Genomic DNA, 24,114 nt, shown 5'->3' with positions numbered 1-24,114 from the left:
GTATTTCCAATTAATGGTTTCCATATAATGTATGCTAGCTTAAGTCAAGAACGAAATTTACAAGTTCAATATTAACGGTATGTTCCATTATAACATTATTTAATAATTTGTATAAAATAAAGGCAACAGTAGTATACCGCTGTTCAAAACTCATAAATCCATGGACAAAAAACAAAATCGGGGTAACAAACTAAAACCGAGGGAAACGCATTAACAACGATGCAAAATGAAATTATCATTGAACAAAGTTGAAACTATATTAAAGTAACATTTCTATATTTTACTTTCGCTATTAAGTTTGTGTAGTTACTAAAGGTAAGTGTGTTCCTTTTTGTAAAACATATTTATAAACTATGTGTTTGTTAATTCTACATTGGCTAGAGATATAGGGGGAGGGTTGAGATTTACCAAATCATGTTTAATTCCGCTGCATGTCTTTCGCCTGTCTAAAGTCAGCAGCCTCTGGCCTTTGTTAGTCTGGTATGGTTTTTTTTATTTTAGTTTATTTATATGTTCTGGAGTTAAGTGTAACGTCAATTTTCACTGAACTAGTATACAATAAACGGAATATCATCTTTTTGTTTAGGGGCCAGCGGAAGCTCGCCTCCGGTTGCGAGATTTAATCACTGAGTTGAATACCTATTGGGAGTCTTCTTCTGTTTTGTCGTTTGGTTGTGTTGTTGTATCTTTTACACATTCCCCATTTACTTTCTCAATTTTGTTCTTCTCTTGCTAATGAATAAAACCTAACATTGTATTGTATTTAGCTCTCTTGGATTGGCAATTCTCACCCTCAAATCTAAACATTTAAAAGTCTTACAGGACGTTATACAGAAACGAAAAATTCAGCAATTTTACCATTTGTAAAAGGGGATATCTCTAGAACAGTAAAAGTGATGCAACCAAAATTAAAACTTGATCTGTGTGTGTTGGTAACAAGCATGTATAAGTTTCATAACATTAGCATCCCAGGTAGCACAAAAACATTTTATTGATATTTTTAAAAATATATTGCAAAATGTCATAAAAATATCATTCAAAAACATGTTTTTGACGTGATATGTCTGGCTTTACTCATGTGAATAGCATATTTTCTGGAAATATTTGTTCTGAATGTTGAAAGAGCATTATTGTTAAATATCTTGATTCTTATTCAACTCGTATTACCTTCTGGTAGATCAGCAGTATTTTCACAATTGTCAACTGATTGGAGAGCAAGAAAATTCACTCGTGACAATGAACTGTTAAAGAGGTTCTTCAGATATACTGTGAAACTGTTTACTCACGTAGTGGTATTAACCATATGTGGATTCTTAAAAACTCTAAAGAACTTCTGGATAATTTTAAATCTCGGTCTTTTTCTGAAATTAGTTCTATTAAAACTTTTGATTTTTCAACCTTGTATACAACCATTCCCCATGTGAAATTGAAAAACCGTCTAAAAGAAATAATCCACAAAGCTTTTCATCATAAAATGGTAGCATACGCTATAAATTTATCACTTTGGGATACCATAAGGCATATTTTGTTAATGAGGAACAAAAGGGTAAAACATATTACACAGAGGAACAAGTGATCAGTATGCTGGAGTTTCTTATTGACAACATATTCGTTTAATTTGGAGGTAGACTGTTTCAACAAATTGTCGGCATTCCTATGGGAACGAACTGTGCGCCTCTCCTTGCCGACTTCTTTTATTTTCATATGAATCGGAGTTCCTTCAGACACTTGTCAAAAACAAGAAGATCAAAGAAACCAGGTTATTAAATTTCACTTTCAGATATATTGATGATGTTCTTTCCATTAACAATCCTAACTTTTCTGATTGGGTTCCATTAATATACCCACCAGAAATAGAAATTAAAGAGACTACAGACACGGCTTCCTCCGCCTCATTTTTAGACTTATATCTCGAATTTGACATACACAGTCATCTCAGTACCAGAATCTATGACAAACGAGACGATTTTAATTTTGAAATTATCAATTTCCCCCACCTTATATTAGTAGTAATATATCAACTTCACCTGCATATGGAATACACATTTCCCAACTTATCAGGTATTCAAGAGCATGCAGCTCCTATTCAGACTTTATAAAACGTCACCAGTGTCTGAGCAGAAAGTTGATGAACCAGGGGTATGTCAAAGAACGTCTCGTCCTTTTTCTAAAAAAGTTCATCGGAAGATACCCAGAACTTGTTGATAAATATTCCGTATCAACTTCACAAATAATACAAGATGGTCTTGAAGTATAGATTTTGCGTACTGACGTTGGTTATCATCTTAATAACGTGTTAAAGTATTATTTTATTTGTCTTTATTAATATTACTTGTACTTTTAAGTAAGTTTTTTTAGATATTCTTTTGAAGTGACTCTATGGTTATGTAAAACATCATACTTTGAACGACAAAATTATTTCATTTATTAATATTACTTTTACTTATGGATCTTGACATACTATGAATGACAAAACTATTTTATTCAATAATACTACCCCTTTTTTTTTGTTAAGTCTGTTTTTTATGATATACATTTGACGTGAAACTGTTCTTTTGTATCCCGTCATACTTTGAATCACACAATTATTTTATTCTCAGATCTGCAGTGACATCACAATATGTAACTGACCAATCAATGATTAGCATTTTTGTTATGTAAACAATGTTGATAGGTGATGCGGATAAGATTCCTCTAGATTTTCCATAGACGTATTGCAAATTAATTTAATTGATATATATCATAACCAGTTGAATATAGTAATTTTACTCTTTTAATACTGTTAAAGACACTATATACTATCTCCAATTTGATTTTTAACATACTATAACCTCTGGTTAAAAAATAATCGGCAATATAAATAATCAGTTATCCCCTTCAAATAGATGAAAAATCTAGAGGATTCCGGATTTCATCACCTCCTGACAAGTGTAAATGCCAGGATGTCCGGATCTAAGAATTTATTATTATTACTTCTACTGTTAATGATATGAGCGTCACTGATGAGTCTTATGTAGACGAAACGAGCGTCTGGCGTACTAAATTATAATCCTGGTACCTTTGATAACTATTAAGTCTGTTTTTTGTTAGGCAGTGTCACTGGAGTTTATAAAAATTAAAGAAGCAAGTAATAAATCAATTAAAACCAATTATAAAAGAATCATGTAACTGACTAGTTAAGATTTCTTCTTTGATCTGCGGCTGCTATAGACTGCGAATTTCTTTTATACAATTGTATGAAATTTAACGCCTGATAGTTCTGTACAAATCTTTCTACTTCATTATAAGTCTGAAATGTCTTCCCTACAGTTATAATATCACTCTCTTCCATTTTAAGAATATTTACTAACTGAGAAAAAACTGTTCACTTGCCTATATATATATGTGTATATTTATAAAAATTAAGAGTAGTTTTAATCAATTTATTCACTAATTGCAACAAATTCCGTATATATTTCACGTTTCATTCCCGATCCGACGGCATTTTATTATAAAACCAGATCTGGGTACGTGCAGCTATGAAAGGCATTTTGACTATTCATACCCACATGCCGGTACGCGCAGACACTGCCTTTTTGTTATATCTACTTTACGTGACTCTGCATTTATGTATGCCGTCAATCGAACGACAAAATTATTTTTATGTCTACCTGTGCGAATTTCAAACGCGCAATTTTACACCAGTACTGAAAACCTTCTATCCTTTACGGGTAGACTTTTCATAGATAAATTAAGTCGTATAAGAAAAGCAATATGAGTATGTTAAATTTTATGTATGCCTTTTTGTGCTTCTTCGTTACATTTGTTGTTTTTATAGTGATATTATATTAAGATGATAACACAATATTCATAATTGACTGCTGTATGTTTGTTTTGTTCATGCATCGTTGACAATGTAATGGAATTTGATGCGACTGTCATACAAGTGAGAGGTTTAGCTAGCTATAAAACCAGGTTCAATCCACCATTTTCTACATTAGAAAATGCCTGTACCAAGTCTGGAATATGACAGTTGTTATCCATTCGTTTGATGTGTTTGGACTTTTGATTTTGCCTTTTGATTTTGGATTTTCCTTTTTGAATTTTCCTCGGAGTTCAGTATTTTTGTGTTTTTACTTTTGATTTGTAAAGATGTGAAAAAATTGAAACTATTCTCAAATTGTATTTGTTGTTTTGGGCTGGTTTTAAATATTTTTTGTTTGTGCATAAAGTTATTCAATCATTAAGATAAATACATTTAAATGACTACACAGATTTGAAAATATTAGATAAAGAGAATGAAGAGCACATCTTTTTTGTTAGAACGTTGGAATAATATAAAAGATAAATTTTCATTTCTGTGGTATATTAAAGGGGGAGATAAGTATTTAATACGTTAGCATATTGTTGGCACAATGTTGGCTTATATTTCAATATTGGCATGAAATATCAACAAATTTGCATAAAACTTTGGTGATCGTTTATATTTATTGACGTGAGCTCCCTTTCATTTTTTAATATATTTTAGATTTAAAGTTTGAGTGCAGCAGATAGGTGCAATATATAAAAAAAAATTGTGGACTTCATGTTAAAAGCACCAAATTTTGCTCAAACATACTTCTATCTATACTCTTTAATTTTAGATATGGAGGCAAGCTGAAAAAATAGTCAATTTCCGAGTAATGGGGTTTTATGCATAAAAAAAGGCATAAAAGGGGGATTTCTCAGTTTTCGGCCAATAACTCAAAAATACTTTCAACGGTTCTCCTGAAACTTTAATTAATTGTTGATATCTATTGATGTAAGCTACCTTTAGAATTTTATAAATTTTACACTTTACATTTCCGAGTTATGGAGTTTTATTCATTAAAAAGAAGAGAATTTACCTGTTTCAGACAACAACTCAAAAATGCTTTCAGACATTCTCATGAAACTTTGGTGAATTGTTTATATCTATTGATGAAAGCTTCCTTTATAATTTTATAAATTTAAGATTTTAGATTTCTGAGTTATGGGGTTATATTCATTAAAAAAGGGGGTATTGTTAAGTTTTCAGACACAAAACTGCTGTCAGCAATTCTTTGTCCTTGTCAAATATTTAATTACAATCCAATTTCAGACCCGTATCAAGCTTAAATATAGTGTCTATTTTTGCACCAACTCTTTAGGTTTAGACCTCTGTGTGCGTATCAAGCTGCGCTCAGCGAAGCAGTTGTTTTATAATGTTACACAAAACAATTCAAACAAAAAAGAAATAACTGATGTATACAAATTTTTGCTTTTCAAAAATTTTGAATCAACAGCAGTGTTAAATATGAAATGTTGTATGTCAGCTGATTTGCTGTTCTTATCATGTTACTAAATTGTAGGCATTTGATATCCCAAGATCAATTGGCCTAAATGACTTCATTGAACAAAAGACTCTTACTCTGTAGGGCTAAACTATGGTGTAAACAAAAATATTTTAGTTCCTTTTATAAACACCAAAACAAAAACAAAAACTTAGAAACTTGACAGAAAAATAAACATTGTACTTTAAGGCTAAACTATAGCAAAACCATAATCTAGTAAATACATGTGGCACCGATATTTCTCTTTTTCATTTATTCATTTTTCAGATCACTATTTCTTCAGTATAGTATATCCACTACAAATGTCCCAAACACGTCACGAGGAATTGCAGATTTTTTCAAATGTGCATCATTTTTTGTTCTGCATACATGCCTAGTAGTATCTCAGCCATTTAAAATATTCTCCTCTTCCATAGTAATTAAGTTCTGTTATTGTATCCATAAGTACACCTTCCTTTGAACTTTTGTCCATGTTAGTAACTCCAGTTTGGGTTATTTTCTTCCTCCAAAAATTAATCCAACTGCTTTCTTAATTTCTGAGAAAGAAAAAAAAATGAGTTTTTTTAGAGGTCAAGTTTTAAGTTTTTAGTGCCAAACTGTCTGTTTTTCATGCAGGTTTCTGGTTCTTAATTATTACTCTAGCTTCCTTCACCAATTGAGAATTGCCATCATGCTAAATTTAAGAAAGCTGAAAGTTGCTTTAAATTCCAAAACCAATAACGATTACAGTACTCCCGGTTCTTCTGGTATCTGAATGGGATTAATTTGTGCCTTCATAACTGTGCTAATTTCCATATAACCTTACATTTTTAATATTAAATGAATATAATTTAACACAGATTTATAGTGAATAAAATTATCAGCATTTTAGGTACATGCATATTATTGGCACTATCTAAGATAGATTTGAGTAACTTCCCTTTAGTTGTAATTAATAAAAAAAAGTCTTATATGTTGAAATACAGTAAATTCAGAAATAATTGCGAAGTTTTTATTATTGCGAATAATGCGACAGGGTAATAATCGCAATGATAAAAACTCAAATTTTGAAAATTTGTATATGAATTAACCTGGATTTTTCTCAATCTTGCAAAAATCAAAATAGCGTGTTAGTCTAAAATGGCAAAATCGCAATAATACATACACGCAATACTTTCTGAATTTACAGTAACCTAAAATTTATTAAAAGGAAAAGAAATGTTAACTATTATTATTTAGTCTTTATAGATTGATTGATAGAAATTCTAGTTACAATCTGATGACAATACAGATCCAGTGTCGACATTTTGCTATGATCTCACAACATCCATTTCTTGTTTCCGTTGCATTTACATGTATTGTGATATAATTACAGCAGTCAATAAAAATTGTACCAACACATCATCATGACAAAACTAGAGGAATTTAAAAGGTCTTCAAACAAAAAGAAATTATCTGTATTTTAATTAAATTGTAAAAACTGGTACAGACAATCCATTGTCAAAAATATTTCAAACACATTAAACAAAACTAAAAAAAAAAATTACGCAATTACCTTTTATGTTTTGAACCTGATAATGTGTTTTTGTGTTTTTGGAGCTACATTTTTTATGAAGGGTGCCAGAATCTTACCAAACCTTTTAGCTGTTTTAAGAGTACAGGTCTTAGTGAGAAAAGACAAATACTTTCACAAGCACAGCTGTTTCAGCAGGGTACACTTTTTTATCAGATCAATTAGCTAATAATAAGTGATAAAAGAAAATTACCTTCACCAGTGCCGTTGTTTCAGCAGGGCACAAGCATCTTACCCAACTCTCAACTACCACTACATCCTTAATTTTATTATTCTGGGAAAAAAACCAGAGAAATATTTCTTAAATAAGGTGAATTTTCATTACATGTACATGCATGGTTAGGAAGAGGTTTTTTTGGAAAGAGAATGTACTAATCAAATTATTTAGCTCTTCACAAATTAAATTTTATAAAGAAAAGAATTTGAAAACTACCATCAAAATGGCAAATGTTTATTATATGTAAATTAATAACTATTTATGGAATATTAAACATGTTAAAGGATTTTTTTTCTCACTAATATGCAAGCTTTTATAACTATTTTGACTCCCTTTGCACATATATAGCCTTAATAACATTTTTTGACAACAGTAATGTGTAGTGGAACTTTTCGTTTAAAGCTTAAACATCCTTTGATGTACTAACCAATACTTATATCTGTAAAAAATAAAGAAATAAAAATGACATACAATAAACTTTTATGTCACATCAAACCAACAGGTTACACAATTTGAATAGTAAACATGTTTGTATCAGAACCTCAATGTTATGACGCCAGATTAGTAATCAACCATGATTTATTTTTCTGTATAAAGTCTGACTATTATCTAAAAAGTTGGACAAAACTTAAGAATTTACTGTCCAGTCTTTAAAGAGATGCTCAGATCAGAATGACTGTTTCAGTTTGAAAAAAAAATTACAATTGGCTAGGATCGATGCTATTTAAATATTATCTGACCTGCATATAAGACTATTATTAATGCGATATAACGCAGATTTTATAATATTATAAGTGGGGTCTTCGAAATGGTTGGTATTACAGCTGGACAACATGACAAAGCGTTTTTTATATACATTTAAAATACAAACTTTAAGATAAAGACCGAATGATAGATAAATTTATACTTGTTTTAAAAATGAATGCATCAAAACCTTTAAACGCAAAATCTTGAACCCTCAATGTCACATTTGATACTGACAGTTCATACACATATAGCTAGTGTGACAGGTAACCTTTGAAAAGATAATATCTCAAGGTTTTCAATGATCATGTGTAGATAAACTCGTTAACCTAAGATAATGTGTGTTTATTATATGTTAAACAAAACAGTAATTTATTTCTATCGTTTGTTCGGTCAAACTACCTACAAATTACTGGTCAGTATAATTGAACCTGGTGATACCTGGTGCTGAAAATGTTACTTCATAAAAAAATAAAATCAGAAATTACAATATAAAAACATAGACAGATAAAGTGTAAGAATTTTATGAATTAAGCCATTACTTATATGGTTCATCGTGTTCAACGTAAAATGAGGATGTTGGTAATGTATTAAATGCGCTGGTGGCTTTGATGCGGATAAAAGCGATACTATTAAAGTTAAGTAACTTTTTTTCTAATTTTAAGCACCAAATATTGTATTGCACGGAAGGAACCTTTTTCAAGGACAGAAAAGGAGACGGTTTCACAAACACCTCTTTCCAGTTTTTCGTGTTGCAGATTTTTTGACATCATATGCAATTATTAAGATAAATAAAAAGCTACTTTTGGCGATTTGTTCCTGTCTGATTTATATGTAAACTAATTCTAGAGATTAACTGAATGCCAGTTTCTTCATTATTTCATATGTATTGGTTTTAAAATACATTTCTTTCAAACGGATTATTATATGTCGCTCAGGCTTTCAGAGCAATAAGTACTGAAAAGCTTAAGGAAACAAATCATGTTCATGTGAAAAAGAAAATACTTTCCAGCTTCTTCTTTATTTTTTACATTTTTAACGCGCACTACTTAAAACAAGAGTGCACACGCTGAAATGTCTTTATTAACCATTGATATTATGTTATAATACTAAATATAAAGCTTAACTACAACTATCATATAAAGTTCAACTGAGGTAAAGGTCATATAAACCAACGAAAAATACATGCCAACCTTAAAATCATTCAACACACTTAATATAGTTGACCTATTGCTTATTATTTCTATGAAACAGAATTTACCGAGAAAACTGAACCTTTACCAATGAACCATTAAAATAAGGTCAAGGTCAGCTGAACAATTCCAGACAGACATGTGCAGCTTACAATCTTTCCATACAACATACAGCAAATATAGATGACCTTTTGCTTATAGTTAAAGAAAAACAGACCAAAACAGACAAAAACACTGAGCAATGAACCCCAAAAATGAGGTCAAGGTCAAATAAAACAAGTGAGACTGATTTGTTCATCATAAAATATTTCCATTCACCAGACCAATTGCATATAGTATTCGAAAAATAGAAAAAAAAATCAAAGACTTAACTATTACCACTGAGATATGGACTTGAACTGCAAAACTTATCCTTGTTCACTGATCGTTGAAATGAGGTCGAGATCAAGTGAAAACTGTCTGACGAGCATGAGTACCTTGCAAGGTACGCACACACCTAATATGCTTAGCATATTGCTCATAATAAGAGAGAGAAATTAACATTACAAAAAAATCTTCACTTTTTTTTACAAGTGGTCACTGAACCGTAAAAATTAGCTCAAGTACAATGGACATGTGATAGACGGCAACTTCGTAACATATGGCATCTATATATTACGTATGAAAGATCCAGGTCTTCTATCATCTGAAATATTAAGCTGTTAAGTAGTGAACTAACGCCGCCGCCGCCGGATCACTATCCCATTGTCAAGATTTGTGCGGCGACAAAAGTCGCAGGCTCGACAAAAACTAAACTATTAGCAAAATGAAATACCTTAGGTTTATTTATGTCATCATTTGGAATTTGTTTTTGAATTTAAAATTTTCTGATAAAATATGAATTATAGACACATCTTTACTAAGTCTTGTGTTAATAAATGCATCATACCCTTTAGACGCAAATTTTGATACCACGATCGACACATTTCATTTCGGATGAAAAATAAGATAAATAACCAATATGTTTTTACTAAAAAAAACCTGGCATTCGGTAAAATTCTATGATAGGAATTAACTTTTAAATAAATCATACGAGAAAAACTCGCTAATTTATGACTTGTAGTAGATTTCAAAAGTAGAATAAACGTGTACTACTGACGCATTGACTGATTGAGAGATAGAAATAGTTCACCTCCTAAATGTAAGTAAAACGTCAAGTTAAAAGACTTCTTTCAAACAACGTAGAATTTTACATGTTTAAGTATTATTCGATTTATACACTTTACCAACATATCAAATTTAGACTTGTCTTTAAGGGCCTGTTACTTAAAATGATTTAAAAAACACCGGGTATTTCGATAGTTAATTGACATTCACTCTTATATCATTTGATAAACTGTTCTTAATAAATAAAACTTCTACATTCTCGTTTGATAATTTTCTTTCAATATATCTGTTATCTTTTTGAATCAATAATACCTTAACAACAATATTATGTCATGTTCACGAAGATAAAAACCAAAGGGTATTTTCGTTAAATGGCTACTCAATCAAGAATGTATGCAAGGTTATTTTGAAAAAGAAAACATACACAAGTTATATATGACAGGTTTGTGACTTTATGATATTGTTTAATATTTTTAATACTTCACCAGCAACTTAAATAACACTGAAAAAACAACCAGTTATCCTTCGGAAACTTTCACTTTCACTTTCAATTATGTGTTGCTACATATTATTTGGTTAGGTTATGTAGACTTTTGAAATGTAATGCAACATTACAGGTACTTAATAATCGTAAGCATTTCTCCTGAGCTTTAAGTGATGGTATAATATGGAAAGGACGGAATGTGCACAGACCAAGAAGACACATGGTCCCCTTGGTATTGTAGGTGGTGTGTTTTGATGAGGAAAACAATTATTGGTTTGTGAAATTACCAGGTTTTTATATCAGCTGAGAAAAAGGCCCCCTAGATAGAAATATACAGTATATTTATTGTGAATGTGCATGAAATGTGTGCAAACTGAAGCCAACAAAAACAAAACTATACAACAGACTGTCTAAGAAAACAATTCACCACCCTTCAATTATTTTTTGTTATATAAAATGAAATTCTTTTAATGAATTGTTACACATATCGGTCAAAAAGATCTTATTTACAGGATGGTTGTAGAAAATACAAAATTTAATCCTGGTTTATGTAATGAGTAAATTTATTACATGTTAAACAAGACAGTTATTACTTTATATCTTTTGTTCGGTCAAACTACTTATCTGGTCACTATTATAGAACCTATATATACCTGGTGCTCAAAATGTTACTTCATGAAAAATTAAATTGACAAGTTAAAATGTAAAAACATAGACAGGAAAAGTGTAAAAAAATTATAAATTAGGTCATTACTTATATTTTTCATCGTTAACAACGTAAAATGAAGGTGCCGGAATGTATGAGACGGCTGGTGGTTTTCAAGCAGATCAAAGCGATAAAATTAAAGTTGAGTAACATGTTTTTCTAATTTTAAGCACCAAATATGTTATTGCACGGGAGGAACCTTTTTCCAATACACAAAAAGAGACGGTTTCTCAAACACAACTACCCAGTTTTTCGTGTTGCAGATTTTTGGACACCATATACAATTATTAGAATAAATAAAAAATACTTTTGGCAATTTGTTTCTTTCTGATTTATATATATAAACTAATTTCATAGTTTAACCAAATTTTAATCCCGCTGCAAATGTTTGCACCTGTCCTAAGTCAGGAATCTGATGTACAGTAGTTGTCGTTTGTTTATGTTATTTATATGTGTTTCTCGTTTCTCGTTCTTTTATATAGATTAGACCGTTGGTTTTCCCGTTTGAATGGTTTTACACTAGTCCTTTGTGGCTCTTTAAAGCTTGTTGTTCGGTGTTCGTGTTGAAGGCCGTACATTGACCTATAATGGTTTACTTTTATAAATTGTTATTTGGATGGAGAGTTGTCTCAGTGGCACTCACACCACATCTTCCTATATCTATCAGTTAAATATTTTGTTTTATACCTGCACATCATTTTTTTTCACTTACTATCATGGTCCGAAAAAGCCATGCTTATGGTCTAATGTACCACAACGTGGACCTAAATCACCGAGCAGACATCCATGAAAAGTTTTCTCCGAAGCCAACACGTGGCGATCACGTATATTCAAAGTTGGTGAAAAAATTGATTAAAAAGTTTAGGAGTCGGTGGCGTCAGGTAAATCTAAGATGGAGGTCTGCTCTGTGATTCTAGTCCATGATTTGTTGCGTTAGGTCAAAGCCATGACTTCCTCCGCGGAGACAACAATAATTACTAAAAAGGAAACAAATCATGTTTATTTGAAAAACAAAATACCTTCAAGCTTCTTCTTTATCTTTTACATTTTGAACGTACGCTACTTAAAACAAAAGTGCACACGTTGAAATGTCTTTACTGACCATTGATATTATGTTATAGTCCTAAATATAATGCCTAATGAAGTTCGCCTGTCATGTTTTGGGATTTTTGTCAGATTTTTGGAATCCTCTGGTTTTATCCATTTGAATGCATTAAAAAAATGGCCCATTGACCCCCATTTTTCTTTTTATAAATCTTTTACATGTATAATGATAATTCATCTGTAAAAGTTTTATAAATTTTAATTATTTTTTAATAGTTTTTGAAAACTTAAACTTGTCAATGATAAAGCTATTAAAAGTCAAGAGAATATTTGCCCGCCAAAATTTCAATGGCGATATCTCGAAAACAAGCTCATTGAACTATATATTTGTTTTCTCTTTTAATTCCATTATTAATTCCCTATCAATATAAGCTAGTGTTTTGAAAAGTTGATTATTTTAAAACTGAGAAGCGAACTTTCTTAACTACAACTATCATATAAACTTAACATGATCCAGAAAACTGGGGTCAAGGTCATATAAACCAAACGAGAAATACATGTCCACCTTACAACAATTCAATACACTTAATATAGTTGACCTATTGCTTATAGTTTCAATGAAACAGAATTTACCGAGAAAACGGAACATTGACCAATAAACCAAAACAATAAGATCAAGGTCAGATTAACAATGCCAGACAGACATGTAGAGCTTACATTCTTCCATACAATACAACATACAGCAAATATAGTTGACCTTTTCCTTATAGTTAGAGAAAAACAGACCAAAACACACAAAAACTAAGAACTGAACAATGACCTTAAAAATGAGGTAAGTCAAATAAAACCTATGAAACTGACTTGTTCATCAATAAATATTTCCATACACCAAATATAGTTGACTTATTGCATATAGTATTCGAAAAAAAGACAAACCATCAAAAACTTAACTTTAGCCACAGAACCATGAAAATGAGGTTAAGGTCAGATGACACCTGCCAGTTGGACATACACCAAATATATTTTACCTTTTGACCTTTAAAACTCAACCTTTTTCACTATTCAATGAAATTATGAGGTCGAGGTCAAGTAAAAACTGTCTGACGGACATTGGGACCTTGCCGGGTTATAGTCCTCAATATAAAGCTTAACTACAACTATCATATAAACTTATCATGATCAAAACAACTGAGGTAAAGGTCATATAAACCAACGAAAAATACATGCCCACCTTAAAATCATTCAACACACTTAATATAGTTGACCTATTGCTTATTATTTCTATGAAACAGAATTTACCGAGAAAACTGAACCTTTACCAATGAACCATTAAAATAAGGTCAAGGTCAGCTGAACAATGCCAGACAGACATGTGCAGCTTACAATCTTTCCATACAACATACAGCAAATAAAGATGACCTTTTGCTTATAGTTAAAGAAAAACAGACCAAAACAGACAAAAACTAAACACTGAGCAATGAACCTCAAAAATGATGTCAAGGTCAAATAAAACATGTGAGACTGATTTGTTCATCATAAAATATTTCCATTCACCAGACCAATTGCATATAGTATTCGACAAATAGAAAAAAAAATCAAAGACTTAACTATAAACACTGAATCATGAAAATAAGATCAAGGTCAGAAGACACCTGCCAGTTGGACAAACACCAATATAATAGACCTATTGCTTATAGTATCTGAGATATGGACTTGAACTGCAAAACTTATCCTTGTTCACTGATCCATGAAATGAGGTCGAGATCAAGTGAAAACTGTCTGACGAGCATGAGTACCTTGCAAGGTACGCACATACCTAACATGCTTAGCATATTGCTCATAATAAGAGAGAGAAATTAGCATTACAAAAAACTTCGTAACATATGACATCTATATATTACGTATGAAAGATCCAGGTCTTCTATCATCTGAAATATTAAGCTGTTAAGTAGTGAACTAACGGATCACTATCCCATTGTCAAGCTTTGTGCGACAAAAGTCGCAGGTTCGACAAAAACTAAAATATAAGCAAAATGAAATACCTTAGGTTTATTTATGTCATCATTTGGAATTTGTTTTTGAATTTAAAATTTTCTGATAAAATATGAATTATGGACACATCTATACTAAGTCTTGTGTTAATAAATGCATCATACCCGTTAGACGCAAATCTTGATACCACGATCGACACATTACATTTCGGATGAAAAATAAGATAAATAACCAATATTTTTTTTCTAAAAAAAACCTGGCATTCGGTAAAATTCTATGATAGGAATTAACTTTTAAATAAATCATACGAGAAAAACTCGCTTGTTTATGACTTGTAGTAGATTTCAAAAGTAGAATAAACGTGTACTACTGACGCATTGACTGATTGAGAGATAGAAATAGTTCACCTCCTAAATGTAAGTAAAACGTCTAGTTAAAAGACTTCTTTCAAACAACGTAGAATTTAACATGTTTAAGTATTATTCGATTTATACACTTTACCAACATATCAAATTTAGACTTGTCTTTAAGGGCCTGTTACTTAAAATGATTTAAAAAAACACCGGGTATTTCGATAGCTTATTGACATTCACTCTTATATCATTTGATAAACTGTTCTTAATAAATAAAACTTCTACATTCTCGTTTGATAATTTTCTTTCAATATATCTGTTATCTTTTTGAATCAATAATACCTTAACAACAATATTATGTCATGTTCACGAAGATAAAAACCAAAGGGTATTTCCGTTAAATGGCTACTCAATCAAGAATGTATGCTAGCTTATTTTGAAAAAGAAAACATACACAAGTTATATATGACAGGTTTGTGTTTTTATGATATTGTTTAATATTTTTAATACTTCACCAGCAACTTAAATAACACTGAACAAACAACCAGTTATCCTTTGGAAACTTTCACTTTCAATTATGTGTTGCTACATATTATTTGGTTAGGTTATGTAGACTTTTGAAATGTAATGCAACATTACAGGTACTTAATAATCGTAAACATTTCCCCTGAGCTTTAAGTGATGGTATAATATGGAAAGGACGGAATGCACAGACCAAGAAGACACATGGTCCCCTTGGTATTGTAGGTGGTGTGTGTTTGATGAGGAAAACAATTATTGGTTTGTGAAATTACCAGGTTTTTATATCAGCTGAAAAAAGGCCCCCATAGATAGAAATATACAGTATATTTATTGTGAATGTGCATGAAATGTGTGCAAATTGAAGCAAACAAAAACAAAACTATACAACAGACTGTCTAAGAAAACAATTCACCACCCTTCAATTAATTTTGTTTCTATAAAATGAAATTCTTTTAATGAATTGTTACACATATCGGTCAAGATGATCTTATTTACAGGATGGTTGTAGAAAATACAAAATTTAATCCGGGTTTATGTAATGAGTTAATTTAGTACATGTTAAACAAAACAGTTATTAATTTATATCGTTTGTTCGGTCAAACTACTTATCTGGTCACTATTATAGAACCTATATATACCTGGTGCTCAAAATGTTACTTCATGAAAAATTAAAATGACAAGTTAAAATGTAAAAACAGAGACAGGAAAAGTGTAAAAAATTTATAAATAAAGTCATTACTTATATGGTTCATCGTTTACAACGTAAAATGAAGGTGCCGGAATGTATGAGATGCGCTGGTGGCTTTCAAGCAGATAAAAGCGATAAAATTAAAGTTTAGTAACATTTTTTTTCTAATTTTAAGCACCAAATATGTTATTGCACGGGAGGAACCTTTTTCCAATACACAAAAAGAGACGGTTTCTCAAACACAACTACCCAGTTTTTCGTGTTGCAGATTTTTGGACACCATATACAATTATTAGGATAAATAAAAAATACTTTTGGCGACTTGTTCCTGTCTGATTTATATATATAAACTAATTCCATAGTTTAACCAAATTTTAATCCCGCTGCAAATGTTTGCACCTGTCCTAAGTCAGGAATCTGATGTACAGTAGTTGTCGTTTGTTTATGTTATTTATATGTGTTTCTCGTTTCTCGTTTTTTTATATAGATTAGACCGTTGGTTTTCCCGTTTGAATGGTTTTACACTAGTCCTTTGTGGCTCTTTAAAGCTTGTTGTTCGGTGTTCGTGTTGAAGGCCGTACATTGACCTATAATGGTTTACTTTTATAAATTGTTATTTGGATGGATTGTTGTCTCATTGGCACTCACACCACATCTTCCTATATCTATCAGTTAAATATTTTGTTTTATACCTGCACATCATTTTTTTCACTTACTATCATGGTTCGAAAAAAGCCATGCTTATGGTCTGATGTACCACAACGTGGACCTAAATCACCGAGCAGACATCCATGAAAAGTTTTCTCCGAAGCCAACACGTGGCGATCACGTATATTCAAAGTTGGTGAAAAAATTGATTAAAAAGTTAAGGAGTCGGTGGCGTCAGGTAAATCTAAGATGGAGGTCTGCTCTGTGATTCTAGTCCATGATTTGTTGCGTTAGGTCAAAGCCATGACTTCCTCCGCGGAGACAACAATAATTACTAAAAAGGAAACAAATCATGTTTATTTGAAAAACAAAATACCTTCAAGCTTCTTCTTTATCTTTTACATTTTGACCGTACGCTACTTAAAACAAGAGTGCACACGTTGAAATGTCTTTATTAACTATTGATATTAAGTTATAGTCCTAAATATAATGCCTAATGAAGTTTGCCTGTCATGTTTTGGGATTTTTGTCAGATTTTTGGAATCCTCTGGTTTTATCCATTTGAATGCATTAAAAAATGGCCCATTGACCCCCATTTTTCTTTTTATAAATCTTTTACATGTATAATGATAATTCATCTGTAAAAGTCTTATAAATTTTAATTATTTTTTAATCGTTTTTGAAAACTTAAACTTGTCAATGATAAAGCTATTAAAAGTCAAGAGAATATTTGCCCGCCAACATTTCTATGGAGATATCTCGAAAACAAGCTCATTGGCCTATATATTTGTTTTCTCTTTTAATTCCATTATTAATTCCCTATTAATATAAGCTAGTGTTTTGAAAAGTTAATTATTTTAAAACTGAGAAGCGAACTTTCTTAACTACAACTATCATATAAACTTAACATGATCCAGAAAACTGGGGTCAAGGTCATATAAACCCAACGAGAAATACATGTCCACCTTACAACAATCCAATACACTTAATATAGTTGACCTATTGCTTATAGTTTCAATGAAACAGAATTTACCGAGAAAACGGAACATTGACCAATAAACCATAAAAATAAGATCAAGGTCAGATTAACAATGCCAGACAGACATGTAGAGCTTACAATTCTTCCATGCAATACAACATACAGCAAATATAGTTGACCTTTTCCTTATAGTTAGAGAAAAACAGACCAAAACACACAAAAACTAAGAACTGAACAATGACCTTAAAAATGAGGTCAAGCCTATGAAACTGACTTGTTCATCAATAGATATTTCCATACACCAAATATAGTTGACTTATTGTATATAGTATTCGAAAAAAAGACAAACCATCAAAAACTCAACTTTAACCACAGAACCATAAAAATGAGGTTAAGGTCAGATGACACCTGCCAGTTGGACATACACCAAATATATTATACCTTTTAACCTTTAAAACTCAACCTTGTTCACTGTTCAATGAAATGAGGTCGAGGTCAAGTAAAAACTGTCTGACGGACATTAGGACCTTGCCGGGTACACACATACCAAATATAGTTCCCCTGCATTCTCTATTAGTTGTAATAATATCATTCAAATAATATTGAGAATAGAAATAAGTAATGCGTCAAAGAGACAATAACCCGACCAAAGAGCAAAAACCAATCGATGGCCACCAATGGGTCTTCAACGCAGTGAGAAAAGCCCGCACCAAAAGGCATTTATAACACTTCATAGTTCATATCTTTTACTTAAAGGATGGATATAGAGGACCGTCGGAGGTACTTTATCGTAGGATCAGTCATCTTTGAGATTGTTCAACCACTGTTCAGGGCCAGATTAGAAAAGGACTACTCGAATAAAGGTCTGAGGTCATTTCAAGCTTTTCTTTGCACTCTACCAGTATTACACATACTGTTTCATTTACGACACAGAAATGCCTACTGTTGTAAGGACAATATGAATTGTCGCAACAACTCAAAACTTCCGCTGATTTACTGCCAGTGGGATCTGTTGTACACTGAGAATCCAGGCCAATCTGGCCACAACTGTCATTGCAAGTTCATAGCAAACCCTGTCCAGCTTAATGATCTTGATATAACTTTAGCAACTTTAATTCTATTGAATTGCTGCCATCTTGGAACTTCTGAAGAAAACGCTATTCGGAAATTACGTCGTTACAAAAATGACTATCTCAGCCACAACACAGAAGGTAAAATAAATGAGACAGAATATAAAAGCCTGTGGACAGACCTGACTAATTTTGTCCTACATCTAGATCCAAATAAACAAGATGACCTTATCAGGATAGAAAAGAGACCACTTGATGAAGGACTGTGTAATAGATACAGTATAGATCTTTTGAATATTCACAAGAAACTGAATGAGGCAAGTAATTCTTCTGCCCAGTTAAAATTCGAAAAATTTGATATTGAAATGTTTAATCTTTTGATTGTGTTTGTTTATCAAATCAAATCAAATTGAATCAAATATTTTATTGTCGTATAAACTTTACCGTTTGTGACCAACATGTATTAACACAATAAATATACATACATACATATCAAGGGAATACATCCTTTCGATTTTTTTGAAGAGGATGAAGAACCTGACCTTAAGTATGTGACTTTCACCTAAGATAAATAATGTTGCTAAAAAATATATATTATTGTGAAAAAATAGCATGTTTTAGCAATGAATAGTCAAATTCCACGAAAAAGTTGTATTAATATTTAACCCGCTCAGAGAAATATACAGACATTGCATAATTTATACATGCTAATATATTGTCAAATGATTTTATTTCATCTGCTTTATTTTGATTTAATATGAATAATTTATAGATTTTTAACCACCCTTTTTGCAGATGGGCACTCAAATTCAAGGAATTAGTTGTGGTATGCAGATGATTGGCCCTCAAATTCAAGGAATTAGTTCTAGTGTGCAGGTGATGGGGTCTCATATTCAAGGAATAACTTCTGATATACAGGTAAGACTATTTCTTTTAATATTTCAAAACATAAATTAAAAGAATATTGAGTTTTGTGAATGTTGCATCTTTTTTTTTTTTTTTAAATATTTTGACAAATTCGAATATTTGGCTTATTAATGCATAGTCTATGTAGAAACCTAAATATAATTGAAACATTGTAATATATTGTCATTCATATATTTAAGGATCATAGCTCACTAGCAATTACTCAACCCTAGTTATGGCTGGATTAACATAGTATTGTTCGATATATTTCATCGGTGCCAACAGTGGTACTAACATGTCCTTTATATTTTCATCCTGAGAATAAATATGGATTACTTCAAACATAAAACAATGCAAAGCTGTCTGTCAAAAATAATTATGTTAGATAAATATACAGGGGTTGATTTTTAAAAACTAGGTTTAACCGTCAGATTCTGCATATTATGTTTGTTCCAACTCAGTCTTTTTTTCTAATTCAGTGGTGTTCATTTTTGCTGTCTGTCATATTTGTTGATCATTATGTGTTATTTTTTTAAAGAAAATTTCTTTTTTCAAATAACTATTGCTTCATATATAGTCACTTCAGTGCCTTTTAAAGCTTACTACAATGTATCTGGTATGGATTTAGCTCATTTTTGCAGGACTTAGTCTTAAGCTTATGATGTATAGTCATGTCTTGGTGTTTGTATTTGAAATTTGTAACTTTGGGAAACTTACTACCTATCCTTACTTTTATTCATTTTTTAGAAATCTGCACAAAAGACTTTATTCCTCATGAAAGAAAACACTTTTTACATAGGATTATCAAACAAGTGAATTAAACATTTCATGATTCTTATAATATGTATAAGGTACTTTTGGAATTTTGGGTTCTCAATGCTATTCATCTTTGTACTTGGTTCGCTTTATAACTATTTTGATCTGACACTGATGAGTCTTATTTATACAAAACGAGCGTCTGGCGTATTTAATTATTATAGTGGTACATTTGATAACTATTTACTATGTTGCAGGAATTATTGTGTTACCAAAGAAATGCAGCCACGTGTCAGTACTGCAAGAAAACGTTGATCGAGCAAGGTGAGACTGTTTACCGTAACTTATCATGCCAAACAAACTTTAAAATATTATTTTGTCCAAATCATTCTTGTATTGATAAGATATTGTGGATTCATTTATTTTTCGTCTCTACCAATTTTTGTGGATATATATGATTTTTTATGGGTGTTTATTTTCGTTGTTTACCTAATGTTTGCATTACAATGAACCTTTAAATTTGTAGTCTCAAATATCAAATTAACGAAAATCAGTATCCCACATATAACAATGAATCCACAGTGCTTAACTAATAAAAAATCATAATTGTCTGAAATGTTCAACTAAACAGTTAAATTTGATAACTTTCTGTAGTTGATCTAAGTAAAACATAACCTGGTGTGATAACTTTATGACAAAGTTTATTCTTATGTTTCATAGGCATGGATGGAAGAAAATTAAATTCTTACAAACTTGGACAAGATATCTTTTATCAAGATGGTGAAATTGATCTAAAGTCTTTTCTCAATGACCATGACATAGACAGGATAGCAGATGTAGTAATAATGGATGATGGTAGACTTGTGATGTGCTTGCATGACCAGAGCAAACTCCTAATCTGTAATACAGATGGATCAAAAGAAGCAACCATACCAGTCAAGGATATGCCATGCTCTATCACAGCTGTCAACAACTTTACAGTAGCTGTAACTTTTTTTCAAACTTTCATTACTCAACTTATAGCTTTGACATTAACAATAAACCCACACTTAAATCCATACCAGTAGGTCCGAGTACACAGTTATCGTCCTTTGATTTTCGTTGTCCACGAATATAGTCCTTAGTGTGGACAGTGTGTTACTTGCCAATTTTTGTTATCCCCCTTCCAAATTTATTTCTCCATGTTTTATGCCTCATATAGCAAGTTGGGGGTTGAAATGACACTGTAAAAAAAATTGGGTCATAAATATTAATGTAAAGAAGTGATTAGGTCCAGCTGAAAAAGGTCAAAAATTAGCACTTCGGAAGCTGTCAAAAGATTTCAAGACCCCCTTAACATAAAATTGTCCATATTTTGAGTTAGAGCTGATGAAGTTTTCTATAATTTTGATATAATTTGTCCCAAAAGTAGTACAACACACTGTAAAAATATTATTGAGAAAGCGCAGGTGGGATTTTTTTAATTTTCATTTATTGTCTAAAAGAAATGCACTACGAAATAACTGTGTACTCGGACCAGTACCTGGACTATTAAGTTCTGGGATTACAATGATAAAAAACCAGATAGTAGTAGGTGTGCACAGGAGGTTATTGATTGTCGATTATCTGACAGGGGAGATATTACAAAATATAGAAACACAGTACAAACCATGGGGCATACATTCTTCTAGTGACAAAATATTCTTCAGCGATCACATGCGAAATACAAAAAACCTACACTGGTACAGTTTTACAGATGATAATATACACACATTAACATTACCATCCGTTCCATGGTCAATGACAACACTGCAAGATGGTAGTCTGTATGTTCTCTGTGTAAATAGATCTGTACAACATGTATCAACTAATGTGAAACAGTTCAAAATTTTCAAAGCAAATCAATTTCAAGGCTTCAGTGATTGTTACAAGATACGATATAATTCAAAACAGAAAAAAATGGTCACAGTAAATATAAAAGCTGGAATTGTCAAAATTCTTCATGAAGTATGAAATACGGAACTTACATATATAATATTTTTTTCTTATAGACTCAAAAGGACTCATTCACTAGTAACAGAAACAATGGTCCAAATAAATGAATGTCACATTTCAAAATACAATACAGTATTTTTTGTATCTTAAGATTTCTTCATCAGTTTTATATACTATCTTCTTTATCACTGTAATTAGATTTTTTAATTGGATATTCTGAGGTCAATCTACATAGTAGGTATTTCGAAAATCTCATTTATTGACAAAAAAATGAAATTTTAACCAACTTTGACCAATCAATTTCAACCTACACAAATATCATACTAATATTAAAATTATGAACTGTTGTTTAACGATTTTCAACAAAAATTTTCAAAAATACTATTAATGACAAAGTCTTTTGGTGTAATTAATGTCATAAAGTTGCGTAAAAATTTGACAAACATGTTAATGCCTTATTTTCTTTATCCTTTTACAGTATATGAATTTGAATTATCCATCAATAAGCAAAATGTAAGAGTTATATATTTGAGTTTGTAGCTCTATATTTTGTAGACTATTTTAGTGCTTCCCTTTACTCAAATATTTTTGTTTTCAGCTTTTTTATTTTGTGTGTTATTTTATAAATTTTGGCAATTTTGTTTTCATGTCTCTCAGTTATTTGTTTGTTAGTTTTTTTTTAAAGCGTGCTCGACATTGATGATTATCATAATTGTAATCTGTCTCAATGCATTCACTTTATATACATAAATATGTATTTGATTAAATGTTAATCAATGCGTGACATTTCTTTTTTCTGAATTTAGCTTTTTAACCGATATTTTAACAAGAGGCTCTCAAGAGCCTGAATCGCTCACTTGAATGTTTTGCTTAAATCTTTCATCAGTGATTATTTTTTGCTTTTCAGTATATATTTATGTATGGCTTAAAACTTTTATTGAAATGTTCTTTGTATCTGTCATATTTTCTTCAAAATCAGAGAAATAATTTTATACCTAGGTTCCATTTTGGCCATAGTGGCTATGTTTCTTGACATACAAGAAAATAAAATATACAATTTATACTAAGATACACTGCAACTCATTCAGCCCAAGTTTGGCTGAAATTGATTCAGCTGCTTCAAAGGAGAAGATTTTTTAAAGTAAGCAAACTAAATGAACAAATTGTGAAAAATTATTTAAAAGGGCAATAGCTCCTTGCCCTTGATGTTTACAAATGTATACCCACAAATGCCTCATGTGAAATTATAAATTTTGAATATACATTGAATAACAAAACTTCTTCCTATGTGACGTTTACATTTTCTAATGTCAAACATGCGAAGCAATGCATGTTTTTTTTTTAATTTGATAGATTTATATATGCAGCTTTCTGTGCTTGTTTGTAAATGTTTGTTTGTTTGTTTGTTTTGAGAATGTAACACAGTGATGACTGCTGTAACCATATTTTGACTATTTTACCTATTATGTCTGTCTTGTTCACGCATTGTAAATATAACGGAGTTAGATGCGACTATCATACAAGTGAGAGGTCCAGCGCTATAAAATCGGGTTCAATCCAGCATTTTCTACATTGGTAAATGCCTGTACCAAGTCAGGACAGTTGTTGTCCATTCGTTTCATGTGTTTTATCATTTGATTTTGCCAATTGGTTAGGGACTTTCCGTTTTGAATTTTCCTCAGAGTTCAGTATTTTTGTGATTTTACCTTTTCCTTAACATGCTTAAGGGAACAATTGACAATTTTGGTCATGTGAACTTACTTGTAGATCTTACTTTGCTGAACATTTTTGCTGTTTACAATATTTCCTT

The 24,114-nt window shown here is 31.1% G+C and overlaps 1 protein-coding gene across 1 annotated transcript; it reads left to right on the top strand.

Moving 5' to 3' along the window:
- LOC139500049 (uncharacterized) lies at positions 1-23,367 on the top strand. The gene is made up of 6 exons (XM_071288758.1): positions 1-77; positions 18,355-18,985; positions 19,464-19,586; positions 20,588-20,654; positions 21,051-21,403; positions 21,850-23,367. Exons 2-5 carry the CDS (start codon positions 18,356-18,358, stop codon positions 21,395-21,397), a joined length of 1,167 nt encoding a protein of 388 aa, XP_071144859.1. The 5' UTR covers positions 1-77; position 18,355; the 3' UTR covers positions 21,398-21,403; positions 21,850-23,367.
- Positions 23,368-24,114: the final 747 nt, after the last annotated feature.

The sequence above is a fragment of the Mytilus edulis genome, chromosome 13, assembly GCF_963676685.1.
Source record: "Mytilus edulis chromosome 13, xbMytEdul2.2, whole genome shotgun sequence".
In the NCBI taxonomy this organism is placed as follows: Eukaryota; Metazoa; Mollusca; class Bivalvia; order Mytilida; family Mytilidae; genus Mytilus; species Mytilus edulis.
This window is presented reverse-complemented; position numbering and strand designations above follow the sequence as displayed.